This window comes from Cherax quadricarinatus, chromosome 11, assembly GCF_038502225.1.
Source record: "Cherax quadricarinatus isolate ZL_2023a chromosome 11, ASM3850222v1, whole genome shotgun sequence".
Taxonomy (NCBI): Eukaryota; Metazoa; Arthropoda; class Malacostraca; order Decapoda; family Parastacidae; genus Cherax; species Cherax quadricarinatus.
The window spans coordinates 46,865,277-46,880,249 of record NC_091302.1 but is presented as its reverse complement, the minus strand read 5'-3'; the positions used below and the strand labels follow the sequence as shown (position 1 = coordinate 46,880,249).

General features: G+C 38.4%; 1 protein-coding gene across 16 annotated transcripts in view; it reads left to right on the top strand.

The window, feature by feature from the left end:
* The window catches only part of Itpr (Inositol 1,4,5,-trisphosphate receptor), a 590,630-nt gene that overhangs the window by 229,571 nt on the left and 346,086 nt on the right, over nucleotides 1-14,973 (top strand). For all 16 annotated transcript variants that reach the window (XM_070084086.1, XM_070084085.1, XM_070084080.1 and 13 more), the window contains 2 exons: nucleotides 5,872-6,037; nucleotides 13,384-13,567. In XM_070084086.1, coding sequence (XP_069940187.1) covers nucleotides 5,872-6,037; nucleotides 13,384-13,567 — 350 coding nt within the window. The remainder of the gene's footprint in view (nucleotides 1-5,871; nucleotides 6,038-13,383; nucleotides 13,568-14,973) is intronic.

Genomic DNA, 14,973 nt, shown 5'->3' with positions numbered 1-14,973 from the left:
TGCCACACAGTGGCTTCATCCTTCTGAAGATCAGAAGGAGTTTGAGGTAATCAGTCCACCAGTCTTGAAAAGAATACAGCATACGCATGAAGAAGTGGCTAATGTACTGTAGAGAGGTGAGGTAAAGCAGTCATAGGTGTTATCACATTGGACAAATCCACAGGTAGAAGTAGGTCATGCCTATAGGTTAGGCAAGTGAAGAATTCCGTGTCAGGATCCCAAGATGTTGGTGTGTCAGACATTCCTGACATTTGGGATATCTTTATTGTGGAAATGTTTCACTAGCCAGTGGCTTTTTCAGTCCAATACAGAGAAGAACAGTGGGAGATGAAGAGGAGTTTGAGGTAATCAGTGTGTTGAGTCCATCAATCTTAAGAAATATACAGCATGTGCACTGAGAAAAACTTTATATATATACTTTAGTCAGGTGAATTTGCACCTGACTGCAGCACAGGTCCTCCATCACAAATCCTGCATCATTGGGACCTGTAGTGTGCCGGATTATTGAGTTTGCCGGATTAGAGAGTGGTTAGGTTAGAATACACTTAATAAAATTAACCAACCTGACTTACACAAAGTTCATTGAACATCGACAAAAATCAAACATTTCTGCTACTTTGAGCTCAATTTCAAGGTACTTTTCGTCATGAAAGCAATCAAAATCATGTCTATTTCTGTAATATATCTTCCATTCTATCAAATGAGTCCAAAAAAATGAGAATACAACCATAAAAAACATACGAAAATATACTGCAAAGAGGGGGCTAATGGCTGAGAAGTGAACTCCCTTATTTATCATCCATCTTTTTTATTTTTGTTGTACATTAAGAAGCATCTTTCCATCATACATTGCCCAAGTTTCAATGAGATAGCCCAACAAACAACCAAGAAAAAAAAATATTTACCAAAAATCATATATGGCAAGCCCAAGCCAGGTACTGGAAATAAGTCACTTTGTCTGACTTTTCTGGGTTATCCTAGGTTCTCTATACATACACTGCTATGTATGATAATCTATGTAACTGTATTTGTGTGTACCTGAATAAACTTACTTCTGGTCTGTCAACTGAATACAAGAAACCGCCCATTCACTTATTTCAACTACCCAATAAAGTGGTCAGAAATTGGCAATTTGGCCGATTTCACACAATTTTCAACAGATGCCAGTTTCAAAATAGGGTCCAGAATAAACAATGCAGACATTCCTGGCACTAAAATAAAATTTTCTCTGTTCATTAGTCATGGGTCCAGGCCCCTCTTATATTACTCTTGCTTACCATTTGGAATTTTTATTCACAAAAAAATAGAAGATTTACTGTTATTCAGACTGCTGCATTATTGTAATAATTGTATAAACAATGTCAACCCATTCTTGACTCCGTATTGGAATTTGCACTGGCAGGCAGACAGGTATTGGACGGTGATGTCATTTGTTTACTCTTAAGCTTTGCTAAAGAATAGAACATTTTCGCTACTGTGAGCGCAATTTCAAGGTACTTTTCGTTATGAAAGCAATCAAAATCATATCTATTTCTGTAATATATCTTTCATTCTATCAAATGAGACCGAAAAAATGAGAATATAAAAATAAAAAACATAGAAAAATATACCGCTAAGCGGCCGCTAATGGCTGAGAAGTGAACTCCGCTATTTATGGTCTGATTTTTTTCATTTTTGGTGTACGTTTTAGGAAGTATCTTTCCATCATACATTGCCCAAGTTTGAATAAGATAACCCAACAAACAACTGAGAAAATAATTGTGGAAAATAAATTCCCATAATTATACTGTATATATTTTTATAATGTAAATATACATGATTAATACATTACTGTTGTTCTAAATTGTATTTTGAATAGAACCAACCGGGTTCGCCCTGCGCCTGCGCGGATGTGCGGGGGGGGGAGAGGTCGAGTCAGGGCAGAGAGAGGCGGGAGTGTTTTGAATGTAGTGAGGAGGCTGTGAAAACATGGGACCAGGAAATTGGTGTTCACGGCAGCCTAAGGATTAATATAGGCCTCACTTCATAATAGGAAGGGTCATAGCTGTTCCTGGTGAAGAGTGAGGGAACGTGATTTATGGGCCCACCGTAAAAGGGTGGTAAAATTAGTGAATAATGGTTCGACCGGGAGTGACTGGTGCGCGGCCATGGTGTGTGTCCAGGGGAAATACCCGTGAGTTAATCCTCACTCATCGGTCTCAGATCTTAATGGAGTGACCTCTAATGTGTATAATAATTATGAGACATTAAATCGTCTTGTGAATTGTAATGTAATCAGTGATAATAAAACTAAGTTAAGAGAATATGTGAAGTGAAATGAGTCGCCGTTCTCAGAGTGAGCTTCTGCTTATCTCGTGTTCCTGTCTCGAGGATAGTGAAGGTTTTATGGAGTTACGACTTCTAAACCGGGATAAACCAACGAATACCTCGTCCTGTTGGAATAAGAACTGTGTCGGTGTAGCATGACATCGAAATGAAATGGTGAATGGAGGAAATAGGAGTATCAATCGCCCACAGTTAAGTAACCCTTCTAGTTATAGCAGACTGATACTGGCCAGTTAGGTATGTTGTAATTGGATAGGTTATGGGTGATCCAGCTACATCAAGTGACCACCAGAGAATATCTGGTAAGTGGTGGGATTATGTACAAGTGTTTTTCCTTGATGGATATATCCTAGTGTAACCTACCCCCCTCCCTTCATTCAGTTAAACTAATAAGAACATAAGAACATAAGAATGTAGGAACACTGCAGAAGGCCTACTGGCCCATACGAGGCAGGTCCTTATCAAAACGACATCTACCTAAAGCTACTCAAGAAATAACTCCCGTACCCATTGACACCAATCTATACAGTCCACAATTAATTAGTAGCGCCGTGCTTGTGGGTGCTATCCAATTTATACTGGTCCCGGATAGATATGGATAAGATTGTGAGGTCGAAGGAACCACCTGCCGTGACCAGGGGTGGTTAAGTTTTCTCACATGTCTACACGGGGTGACTACGGTAAACAATATGGTTGTCTCCCAATGAGATTACGTGTATGCATGTAATGTTGAGGTACATACAGGTAACACCCTATAAAATTTTCCATAATAATATAATAATAATAATAATAATAATACTTCCCGGTAAAAGTAGGTCTTAGACAGGGATGTGTAATGTCACCATGGTTGTTTAATATATTTATAGATGGGGTTGTAAAAAGTAAATGCTAGGGTGTTCGGGAGAGGGGTGGGATTAAATTATGGGGAATCAAATTCAAAATGGGAATTGACACAGTTACTTTTTGCTGATGATACTGTGCTTATGGGAGATTCTAAAGAAAAATTGCAAAGGTTAGTGGATGAGTTTGAGAATGTGTGTAAAGGTAGAAAGTTGAAAGTGAACATAGAAAAGAGTAAGGTGATGAGGGTATCAAATGATTTAGATAAAGATTAATTGGATATCAAATTGGGGAGGAGGAGTATGGAAGAAGTGAATGTTTTCAGATACTTGGGAGTTGACGTGTCGGCGGATGGATTTATGAAGGATGAGGTTAATCATAGAATTGATGAGGGAAAAAAAGGTGAGTGGTGCGTTGAGGTATATGTGGAGTCAAAAAACGTTATCTATGGAGGCAAAGAAGGGAATGTATGAAAGTATAGTAGTACCAACACTCTTATATGGATGTGAAGCTTGGTTGGTAAATGCAGCAGCGAGGAGACGGTTGGAGGCAGTGGAGATGTCCTGTCTAAGGGCAATGTGTGGTGTAAATATTATGCAGAAAATTCGGAGTGTGGAAATTAGGAGAAGGTGTGGAGTTAATAAAAGCATTAGTCAGAGGGCAGAAGAGGGGTTGTTGAGGTGGTTTGGTCATTTAGAGAGAATGGATCAAAGTAGAATGACATGGAAAGCATATAAATCTATAGGGGAAGGAAAGAGGGGTAGGGGTCGTCCTCGAAAGGGTTGGAAAGAGGGGGTAAAGGAGGTTTTATGGGTGAGGGGCTTGGACTTCCAGCAAGCGTGCATGAGCGTGTTAGATATTAGTGAATGGAGACGAATGATACTTGGGACCTGACGATCTGTTGGAGTGTGAGCAGGATAATATTTAGTGAAGGGATTCAGGGAAACCAGTTATTTTCATATAGTCGGACTTGAGTCCTGGAAATGGGAAGTACAATGCCTGCACTTTAAAGGAGGGGTTTGGGATATTGGCAGTTTGGAGGGATATGTTGTGTATCTCTATACGTATATGCTTCTAAACTGTTGTATTCTGAGCACCTCTGCAAAAGCAGTGATAATGTGTGAGTGTGGTGAAAGTGTTGAATGATGATGAAAGTATTTTCTTTTTGGGGATTTTCTTTCTTTTTTTTGGGTCACCCTGCCTCGGTGGGAGACGACCGACTTGTTGAGGAAAAAAAAAAATAATAATAATAATAATATCTTTATTTACTACACGTACATGTACAAGGTATACAGGCCTAGCTGACATCAGTGACATACTACTATATAGAAACCCGCGTGTTATGGAGAGTATTTCAAGAAAATTAGGTCAATGTCCCAGGATAACACCCACACTAGTCTGCTAACACCCAGGTACCCATTTACTGGTGGGTAAACATAGACAACAGGTGTAAAGAAACACACCTAATGTTTCTACCCTGGCTGGGAATCGAATATTTACCAAAAATCATATATGGCTAACCCAAGCCAGGTACTAAAAATAAGCCACGTTGACTTTTTTGGGTTATCCTAGGTTCTCTACACATATGCTGCTGTGTGTGATAATCTATATAGAGAAAATAACTTTTTTGTTTAAGGTTTATGGTGCAGTACGTGTATATCACAGTTAGCCCTGTGTTATACTCCGTTTTCTCTAATATAAACCCCCAAGACAGGGATAGGAGAATGGTATTTGTATACCATATCCTCTTCATACCTCCATCGAACTGCTCGGTATTATGCTGTAGTGTGATATTAGTGTAATAATAAAGCATATTCTCCTGCATCATGAGACTGAGCTCATGGCAACTGACAGTGGCTTCAAAGCCACCTTATCTTTAATGGATAATGTACTGTGTAGGTGCTTTACATAATGAGAAGCATTTCTTTTATTCATTGGAACCATGGTAGGGCTAAAAGTAAGCAGGTTAAAACAATAAATGGGGAAAAAGAAATTTGAATGACTTATACAGCAAGTAGCGCCACCAAACAGTACCAGCAGGTTTTTGTGGCGACCCTGGAAATTTGAAATTATGCTAGCCAAAATTAGTGCCGAATAACTGATTGCTGGATTTGTGATGGCGGACCTGTATATAAACCACTTCTCCATGCTTGGATGTAACACTGAGGGGTGGTGGAGTGACTTGATTTCTAGATAGCTGCCATAATGAGTCCTTGAACAAAGGCTTTATGAAATTCAGAGTCTCTGATGTGTTGGTTCCTGATCACCGTATCTAATTCGCGTTGGAGCTTTTGTACTCTTTTGGCAAATTTAATGTACCTCCTGCCTCACCTCACCTTTGCTTCTGGTCACCACCTGCACTGTCTACCATATATTAACCTGTTTTTGCTTTCTCCATATTAGGAATGAAAAAGCCACTCATGGTGATGCTTCCCTTTAACAAATGTCCTGAAATGTATACACATACCCCTTTCTAGAGTTTGTCGGTATCACCATACCATTTACAACAAAGCTGAGTAGCAGTGAAGATAGCTTTTCCTGACAGAGGCTTTTCTTTAGAAAAAAAAAATTGATGCAACATTTATAATGAAATCAATTAATCTCTAGATTCCCAATTGATTGCCAATTTTTTGATGGTTAAAAACACTAGTGTTTGGTTTTGCATTTGTTTAAAATTCTGAATGCTAGATATTTGATGATCTTCAGGGAGGAGAATTCTAACTTGGATTTGGATGGTGAAGGTGGCAAGAAGTTTCTTCGTGTATTACTGCACTTGACTATGCACGAGTATCCTCCTCTGGTCTCACGTTCATTGCAACTACTCTTCAGGCACTTCTCACAAAGACAAGAAGTGCTTCAGAACTTTAAGCAGGTAATATTTTGCAGTAGTTTGTGATTGCCTGTTTGTAGTTTCTGTATTTATACTCATAGTGTATCATTATTAATTTGTCCATAAATGTTCATGGAATTTTCAGTAAATATGGCACATAGACACCACTTCTTAGCACCTCTTCCAACTATATAGTACTCTCTGTGAAGAAGTAATTCCTCTTTGTTTCTAATTTTATATTGACATGTTCTCCATCTTATTGCTGGTAAAATAAATATTCTGTTCTTGTTTTTCTATGAAACTATAAGTGTTTTATTATTTCACCTTTTTTTTTCCTTCAGGTTTTCAACAAAAATTATGTCTTTATCTCTGGAATCCACTTCATTGCACATCTTTGGACATCTGTTATGTACTGTACATGTTTAGATTCAGATACAATTTAACAAAGCAATAATCCAATATAGGTATGACAAATGATATTCTAATATTTTAAGAGCATTTAGGATCTATTATCTTAAATGTGTAAAATTCTCAGCCAGGTTCAGTGGACCCCCGCCATTCGGTGGCTGCAACTTTCGTGAAATCCGACTCGGCAAGTTTTTTTGGCAGAATTTAGCTTCGTGGTTCGTGATTGGACTCGTGATTCGGCGACCTTCTGGTACGCGTCTGCCCGTCAGCGCACACGCAAAGCCAGTCTCCTGCACTATTCACACTCAGTATGCCATTGTTTACCAGCATGTGACCATCACCCCACGGGTTCATACAACACATTTCATAATAATTCATTGTTTTTTTGTGCTTGCAACTGGTAAATAAGCCACCATGGGCCCAAAGAAAGCTCCTAGTGCCAGCCCTTTGGTAAAGAAGATGAGAAACATGATAGAATTCAAGAAAAAACTCATAGCAAAGTACTAAAGTAGAGGAGGAAGAGAGAAGGGAGAATGTGCCTTCTGCAGTGATTCAGTGATTCTACAATGTGTATGATACTAAAGCAGCAGGTATCGATAAAGGCTATAGCTCCAGCCAGCGATAAAGTGTAGAATTAACAGTGTAACAAGTAAGTTAAGCAAGTAAGCGATAGAAAAACAACATGAGAGTAACTCTCCAATGTTGTTGGATGTGTATAGGACTGCTGAGCATGCACCACCCTGCTATCTTCCACCACCCTAAACCTCTGCCAACATCTTCATCAAACTAACTAATTAAACTAACATCTCCTCCAAGGTAAGTGTAAATATAAAAGTGTAAGTATAAAAGTAAATATAAGTGTAAATATAAAAGGACACCAGTGAAAATGTGTCACTCTTGAATTTTTTGGGTTATCCAGGGTACTTTACATATATGCTGCTATGTATGATAATCTATGTATGTAACTCTTTGTGTATACCTGAATAAACTTATTTATAAATTAAAATGTAAATATTTCTTATTTATAAATTACATACATTGTTTAAGTGTGATAGTGGTGGCCAAAGCCTCCACCGCCACCAACACGGCTTCTCTCAGTGGCGGCCCTTAAACCCAACAACAACACTTACACTATTTACTCCTCTCATGCATTATGACATATTTTATTCACTCTAGAGCATATATCATGTTTCTTTCTTTCAACACACCAGCCGTATCCCACCGAGGCGGGGTGGCCCAAAAGGAAAAACGAAAGTTTCTCCTTTTTTTTTTTTTTTTTTTTTTTTTTTTTTTTTTTTTTTATCACACTGGCCGATTCCCACCAAGGCAGGGTGGCCTGAAAAAGAAAAACTTTCACCATCATTCACTCCATCACTGTCTTGCCAGAAGGGTGCTTTACACTACAGTTTTTAAACTGCAACATTAACACCCCTCCTTCAGAGTGCAGGCACTGTACTTCCCATCTCCAGGACTCAAGTCCGGCCTGCCGGTTTCCCTGAACCCCTTCATAAATGTTACTTTGCTCACACTCCAACAGCACGTCAAGTATTAAAAACCATTCGTCTCCATTCACTCCTCTCAAACACGCTCACGCACGCCTGCTGGAAGTCCAAGCCCCTCGCACACAAAACCTCCTTTACCCCCTCCCTCCAACCTTTCCTAGGCCGACCCCTACCCCGCCTTCCTTCCACTACAGACTGATACACTCTTGAAGTCATTCTGTTTCGCTCCATTCTCTCTACATGTCCGAACCACCTCAACAACCCTTCCTCAGCCCTCTGGACAACAGTTTTGGTAATCCCGCACCTCCTCCTAACTTCCAAACTACGAATTCTCTGCATTATATTCACACCACACATTGCCCTCAGACATGACATCTCCACTGCCTCCAGCCTTCTCCTCGCTGCAACATTCATCACCCATGCTTCACACCCATATAAGAGTGTTGGTAAAACTATACTCTCATACATTCCCCTCTTTGCCTCCAAGGACAAAGTTCTTTGTCTCCACAGACTCCTAAGTGCACCACTCACCCTTTTCCCCTCATCAATTCTATGATTCACCTCATCCTTCATAGACCCATCTGCTGACACGTCCACTCCCAAATATCTGAATACATTCACCTCCTCCATACTCTCTCCCTCCAATCTGATATCCAATCTTTCATCACCTAATCTTTTTGTTATCCTCATAACCTTACTCTTTCCTGTATTCACTTTTAATTTTCTTCTTTTGCACACCCTACCAAATTCATCCACCAATCTCTGCAACTTCTCTTCAGAATCTCCCAAGAGCACAGTGTCATCAGCAAAGAGCAACTGTGACAACTCCCACTTTATGTGTGATTCTTTATATTTTAACTCCACGCCTCTTGTCAAGACCCTCGCATTTACTTCTCTTACAACCCCATCTATAAATATATTAAACAACCACGGTGACATCACACATCCTTGTCTAAGGCCTACTTTTACTGGGAAATAATTTCCCTCTTTCCTATGTACTCTAACTTGAGCCTCACTATCCTCGTAAAAACTCTTCACTGCTTTCAGTAACCTACCTCCTACACCATACACCTGCAACACCTGCCACATTGCCCCCCTATCCACCCTGTCATATGCCTTTTCCAAATCCATAAATGCCACAAAGACCTCTTTAGCCTTATCTAAATACTGTTCACTTATATGTTTCACTGTAAACACCTGGTCCACACACCCCCTACCTTTCCTAAAGCCTCCTTGTTCATCTGCTATCCTATTCTCAGTCTTACTTTTAATTCTTTCAATAATAACTCTACCATACACTTTACCAGGTATACTCAACAGACTTATCCCCCTATAATTTTTGCACTCTCTTTTATCCCCTTTGCCTTTATACAAAGGAACTATGCATGCTCTCTGCCAATCCCTAGGTACCTTACCCTCTTCTATACATTTATTAAATAATTGCACCAACCACTCCAAAACTATCCCCACCTGCTTTTAACATTTCTATCTTTATCCCATCAATCCCGGCTGCCTTACCCCCTTTCATTTTACCTACTGCCTCACGAACTTCCCCCACACTCACAACTGGCTCTTCCTCGCTCCTACAAGATGTTATTCCTCCTTGCCCTATACACAAAATCACAGCTTCCCTATCTTCATCAACATTTAACAATTCCTCAAAATATTCCCTCCATCTTCCCAATACCTCTAACTCTCCATTTAATAACTCTCCTCTCCTATTTTTAACTGACAAATCCATTTGTTCTCTAGGCTTCCTTAACTTGTTAATCTCACTCCAAAACTTTTTCTTATTTTCAACAAAATTTGTTGATAACATCTCACCCACTCTCACATTTGCTCTCTTTTTACATTGCTTCACCACTCTCTTAACCTCTCTCTTTTTCTCCATATACTCTTCCCTCCTTGCATCACTTCTACTTTGTAAAAACTTCTCATATGCTAACTTTTTCTCCCTTACTACTCTCTTTACATCATCATTCCACCAATCGCTCCTCTTCCCTCCCGCACCCACTTTCCTGTAACCACAAACTTCTGCTGAACACTCTAACTACATTTTTAAACCTACCCCATACCCCTTCGACCCCATTGCCTATGCTCTTATTAGCCCATCTATCCTCCAATAGCTGTTTATATCTTTCCCTAACTGCCTCCTCTTTTAGTTTATAAACCTTCACCTCTCTCTTCCCTGATGCTTCTATTCTCCTTGTATCCCATCTACCTTTTACTCTCAGTGTAGCTACAACTAGAAAGTGATCTGATATATCTGTGGCCCCTCTATAAACATGTACATCCTGAAGTCTACTCAACAGTCTTTTATCTACCAATACATAACCCAACAAACTACTGTCATTTCACCCTACATCATATCTTGTATACTTATTTATCCTCTTTTTCTTAAAATATGTATTACCTATAACTAAACCCCTTTCTATACAAAGTTCAATCAAAGGGCTCCCATTATCATTTACACCTGGCACCCCAAACTTACCTACCACACCCTCTCTAAAAGTTTCTCCTACTTTAGCATTCAGGTCCCCTTCCACAATTACTCTCTCACTTGGTTCAAAGGCTCCTATACATTCGCTTAACATCTCCCAAAATCTCTCTCTCTCCTCTGCATTCCTCTCTTCTCCAGGTGCATACACGCTTATTATGACCCACTTCTCGCATCCAACCTTTACTTTAATCCACATAATTCTTGCATTTACACATTCATATTCTCTTTTCTCCTTCCATAACTGATCATTCAACATTACTGCTACCCCTTCCTTTGCTCTAACTCTCTCAGATACTCCAGATTTAATCCCATTTATTTCCCCCCACCGAAACTCCCCTACCCCCTTCAGCTTTGTTTCGCTTAGGGCCAGGACATCCAACTTCTTTTCATTCATAACATCAGCAATCATCTGTTTCTTATCATCTGCACTACATCCACGCACATTCAAGCATCCCAGTTTTATCAAGTTTTTCTTCTTCTCTTTTTTAGTAAATGTCTACAGGAGAAGGGGTTACTAGCCCATTGCTCCCGGCATTTTAGTCGCCTCATACGACACGCATGGCTTACGGAGGAAAGATTCTTTTCCACTTCCCCTTTTATATTTAGTAATATATACAGGAGAAGAGGTTACTAGCCCCATGCTCCTTGCATTTTAGTCGCCTCTTAAAATACGCATGGCTTATGGAGGAAGAATTCTGTTCCACTTCCCCATGGAGGCAAGAAGAAATAAACAAGAACAAGAACTAGAAAGAAAATAGAAGAAAACCCAGAGGGGTGTATATATATATGTTTGTACATGTATGTGTAGTGTGACCTAAGAGTAAGTAGAAGTAGCAAGACGTACCTGAAATCTTGCATGTGTATGAGACAGAATAAAAAGACACCAGCAATCCTACCATCATGTAAAACAATTACAGGCTTCCGTACCTCCCTGGGCGGTTGCTGTCTACCAACCTACTACCTAGATATATCATGTTCTGTGTTACTAATATTGTTTATAATGTCATATTAGATGAATTGTGATATATAAATAAGCCGTAGAGATGATATTAGCGTCATATTGAAGCATAATAAACTCGCCTTCCTCTTGCCTCCTACCCACCTCCTACACCAACAAGAATCAATAAAGGATAAGTGTGATGTTAAATGTTCATTTATCCATTTTATTAGTGCTTTATATTTATTTTTCATTGTTTTCTGTATATAAATCTATATTTAATCTTTAAAAAAAAATATTTTTTGTTAATACTTTTGGCTGTCTGAAACGGATTAATTGGGTTTCCATTATTTCTTATGGGGAAAATAGATTCGCCAGTCGTGAATTTCGCCTGTCAGCCGACTCTCTGGAACGGATTAATCATGAAACTCGGGGGCCCACTGTACAATGTTTGTTTTCACTTATTTATATTATGTGGCATCTATGAAGTAAATTTTCCAATCTTTTATTTTTAGAATGCAAATTTGCATTTTAAAAAAGTCAAGCCTTGTTACGACTATGATTAGGTCTGCTGTTTTTTTTCACACACACATAGTCAACAAAATTCCTAGAGAAAAAAGAGGATAAAAGATTGAGCTGTCATTGGTAAATAAAGGCTCATGGTCTATAAATTTAATATTTTATAACCACTTGAACACTTTCTTCTTTGCATTTTTATCTCTTCTGATCCAAGACTACTAAGCATAAGTAATCCTTCAAAATTCATGGCTTCATATATAGAAATTTTGGCAGTTAACTGAATTGTATTATAAATGTCCTATAAAAACTAGACATATGAAGGAAAGCTAAATTTTTTTCCATACTCCTAATTGTATACAAATGTTAATAAAATTAGTGTAGCCAACACCATGAATGTATTCTAGGGTGTGTTGTAGGTGTTGATGGTATGTTTAAACCACAACCTTCTTTTGTTTGGCTGACTCAACAATGTTTTAATTCTAACATAACTAATTCATTAGTTCTTCCTTCACCACTATATTGTACTATATAATGCAGTACTTGAATTACTGTGTTGTAGTGTATTATTACTGTATTGTATTAGTGTGTATCATGGCCTGTAAAAGAAAGAAAAATGGATAAAATGAGTCTGTTCCTAAGATAAAGGTTATAATAGAACTTAGTAAAAAGTAGAATTGTTAGATATGCTTTCATGGGGTGAGAGAGTTGTCCTTGAATGATCCTAAAGAAAGAGAGTTGGATTCCCATGCTGCAACAACAGCATCTTGTTAGTCATCTTTTTTTTTTTTTTTTTTTTTAAACAAGTCGGCCGTCTCCCTCCGAGGCAGGGTGACCCAAAAAAGAAAGAAAATCCCCAAAAAGAAAATACTTTCATCATTCAACACTTTCACCACACTCACACATTATCACTGTTTTTGCAGAGGTGCTCAGAATACAACAGTTTAGAAGCATACACAACATATCCCTCCATACTGCCAATATCATCTGTATAACATAAATAATTTACATCACATCAGTCATTTGCATCAGTTCATCGTAAATGTTATCTAACAATAGGTACAATCCTGTATTTCATTGTAATGTATAGTTCTGCACTTTTATACATAATTCATAATTTTCTTATTATTTCTTTCAGTCTCTGAATATACTGTGAATGAGGGGTGTCGCTACATTTTGTTTACACTGATAAAATTTTTACCTCTGTTATATTAAAAACTCTAGATGATTATCAAGAATTTACTTCAAAAGACATGTGCATGAATGTGTGTTTGTGTTATTGGTGTAAAAGAGTGACTTGGGTAATAAAGAGGCATAGTGTCAAATAAAAGGTCACACTTACAGATTTTGTAGGACACAAACCTTATACAGCAAACTGATCATCTTGCTAAACGGTATGAGGTACAGTATATTAGATAATGAAAATAGGTGGAAAATAAATTAAAAAATATGTATAAAAATGTAATTGTTTTGAAAAATATATTCCTGTACAAATGTATATTAATTATTAATTTGACATTTTTAGGTACAACTTTTAGTTCAAGACGGGGATGTGGAGTCATACAAGCAAATAAAAGAAGATTTGGATGATTTACGCAATCTTGTTGAGAAGTCAGAACTATGGGTCTATAAATCCAGAAGCACTGATGAAGATAGTGGTGGAACTAAAAAGAAAAAGAAGAAAAATAAAGATGATGACGACGATGAAAGTAGGTTTTATTGATTGCAGTTTTTCTGACTTACTATAACTCTTAAGATGTCATGTTAACTTACCTTTGCACTCCCACTTTTCAACAACTAGTTACCTTACCAAAAGATGACTGCCTTAATTATAAATTCCTTTTGCAGTATTAGAATGTGGAGCAGAAGTTTGTGGTTATAGGAGGGTTGGTGCAGGAGGAAAGAGGAGTGATTGGTGGAATGATGAAGAAAAGGGTGTGATAAAAAAGAAAAAGGTAGCTTGTGAGAGGCATTTACGAAGCAGAAGTGTTATAAGAAGAGTAGAGTATATGGAGAATAAAAGAAAGGTGAAGAGAGTGGTGAGAGAGTGCAAAAGGAGATCGGATGATAGAGTGGGAGAGGCACTTTCAAGAAATTTTAATGAAAATAAGAAAAAAATTTCGAGTGAGTTAAGCAAGTTAAGAAAGCCTAGGAAACGAATGGATTTGTCAGTTAAAAACAGAGTAGTGGAGTTAGTAGATGGGGAGATGGAGGTATTGGGTAGATGGTGAGAATATTTTGAAGAACTTTTAAATGTCGACAAAGAAAAGGAGGCGGTAATTTCATGCACTGGCCAGGGAGGTATACCATCTTTTAGGAGTGAAGAAGAACAGGATGTGAGTGTGGGGGAGGTACGTGAGGCATTATGTAGAATGAAAGGGGGTAAAGCAGCTCGAACTTATAGGATCATGACATAAATGTTAAAAGCAGGGGGAAACATAGTGTTGGAGTGGTTTGTATTTTTGTTTAATAAATGTGTGAAAGAGGGGAAGGAGAGGTGGAGATCATGTATAGTCCCTTTATATAAAGGAAAGGGGGACAAAAGAGATTGTAAAAATTCTTTCTTTCTTTCAACACACCGGCCGTATCCCACCAAGGCAGGGTGGCCCAAAAAGAAAAACGAAAGTTTCTCTTAAATTTAGTAATTTATACGGGAGAAGGGGTTACTAGCCCCTTGCTCCCAGCATTTTAGTTGCCTCTTACAACACGCATGGCTTACGGAGGAAGAATTCTGTTCCACTTCCCCATGGAGATAAGAGGAAATAAACAAGAATAAGAACTAGAAAGAAAATAGAAGAATACCTAGAGGGGTGTGTATATATATGCTTGTACATGTATGTGTAGTGTGACCTAAGTGCAAGCAGAAGTAACAAGACATACCTGAAATCTTGCATGTTTATGAGACAGACAAAAGACACCAGCAATCCTACCATCATGTAAAACAATTACAGGTTTTCGTTGTACACTCACTTGGCAGGACGGTAGTACCTCCCTGGGCGGTTGCTATTTACCAACCTACTGCCTAGGATTGTAAAAATTATAGAGGAATAATTTTACTGAGCATAGCAGGAAAAGTGTACGGTAGGGTTATTATTGAAAGTACAGTGGACCCCCG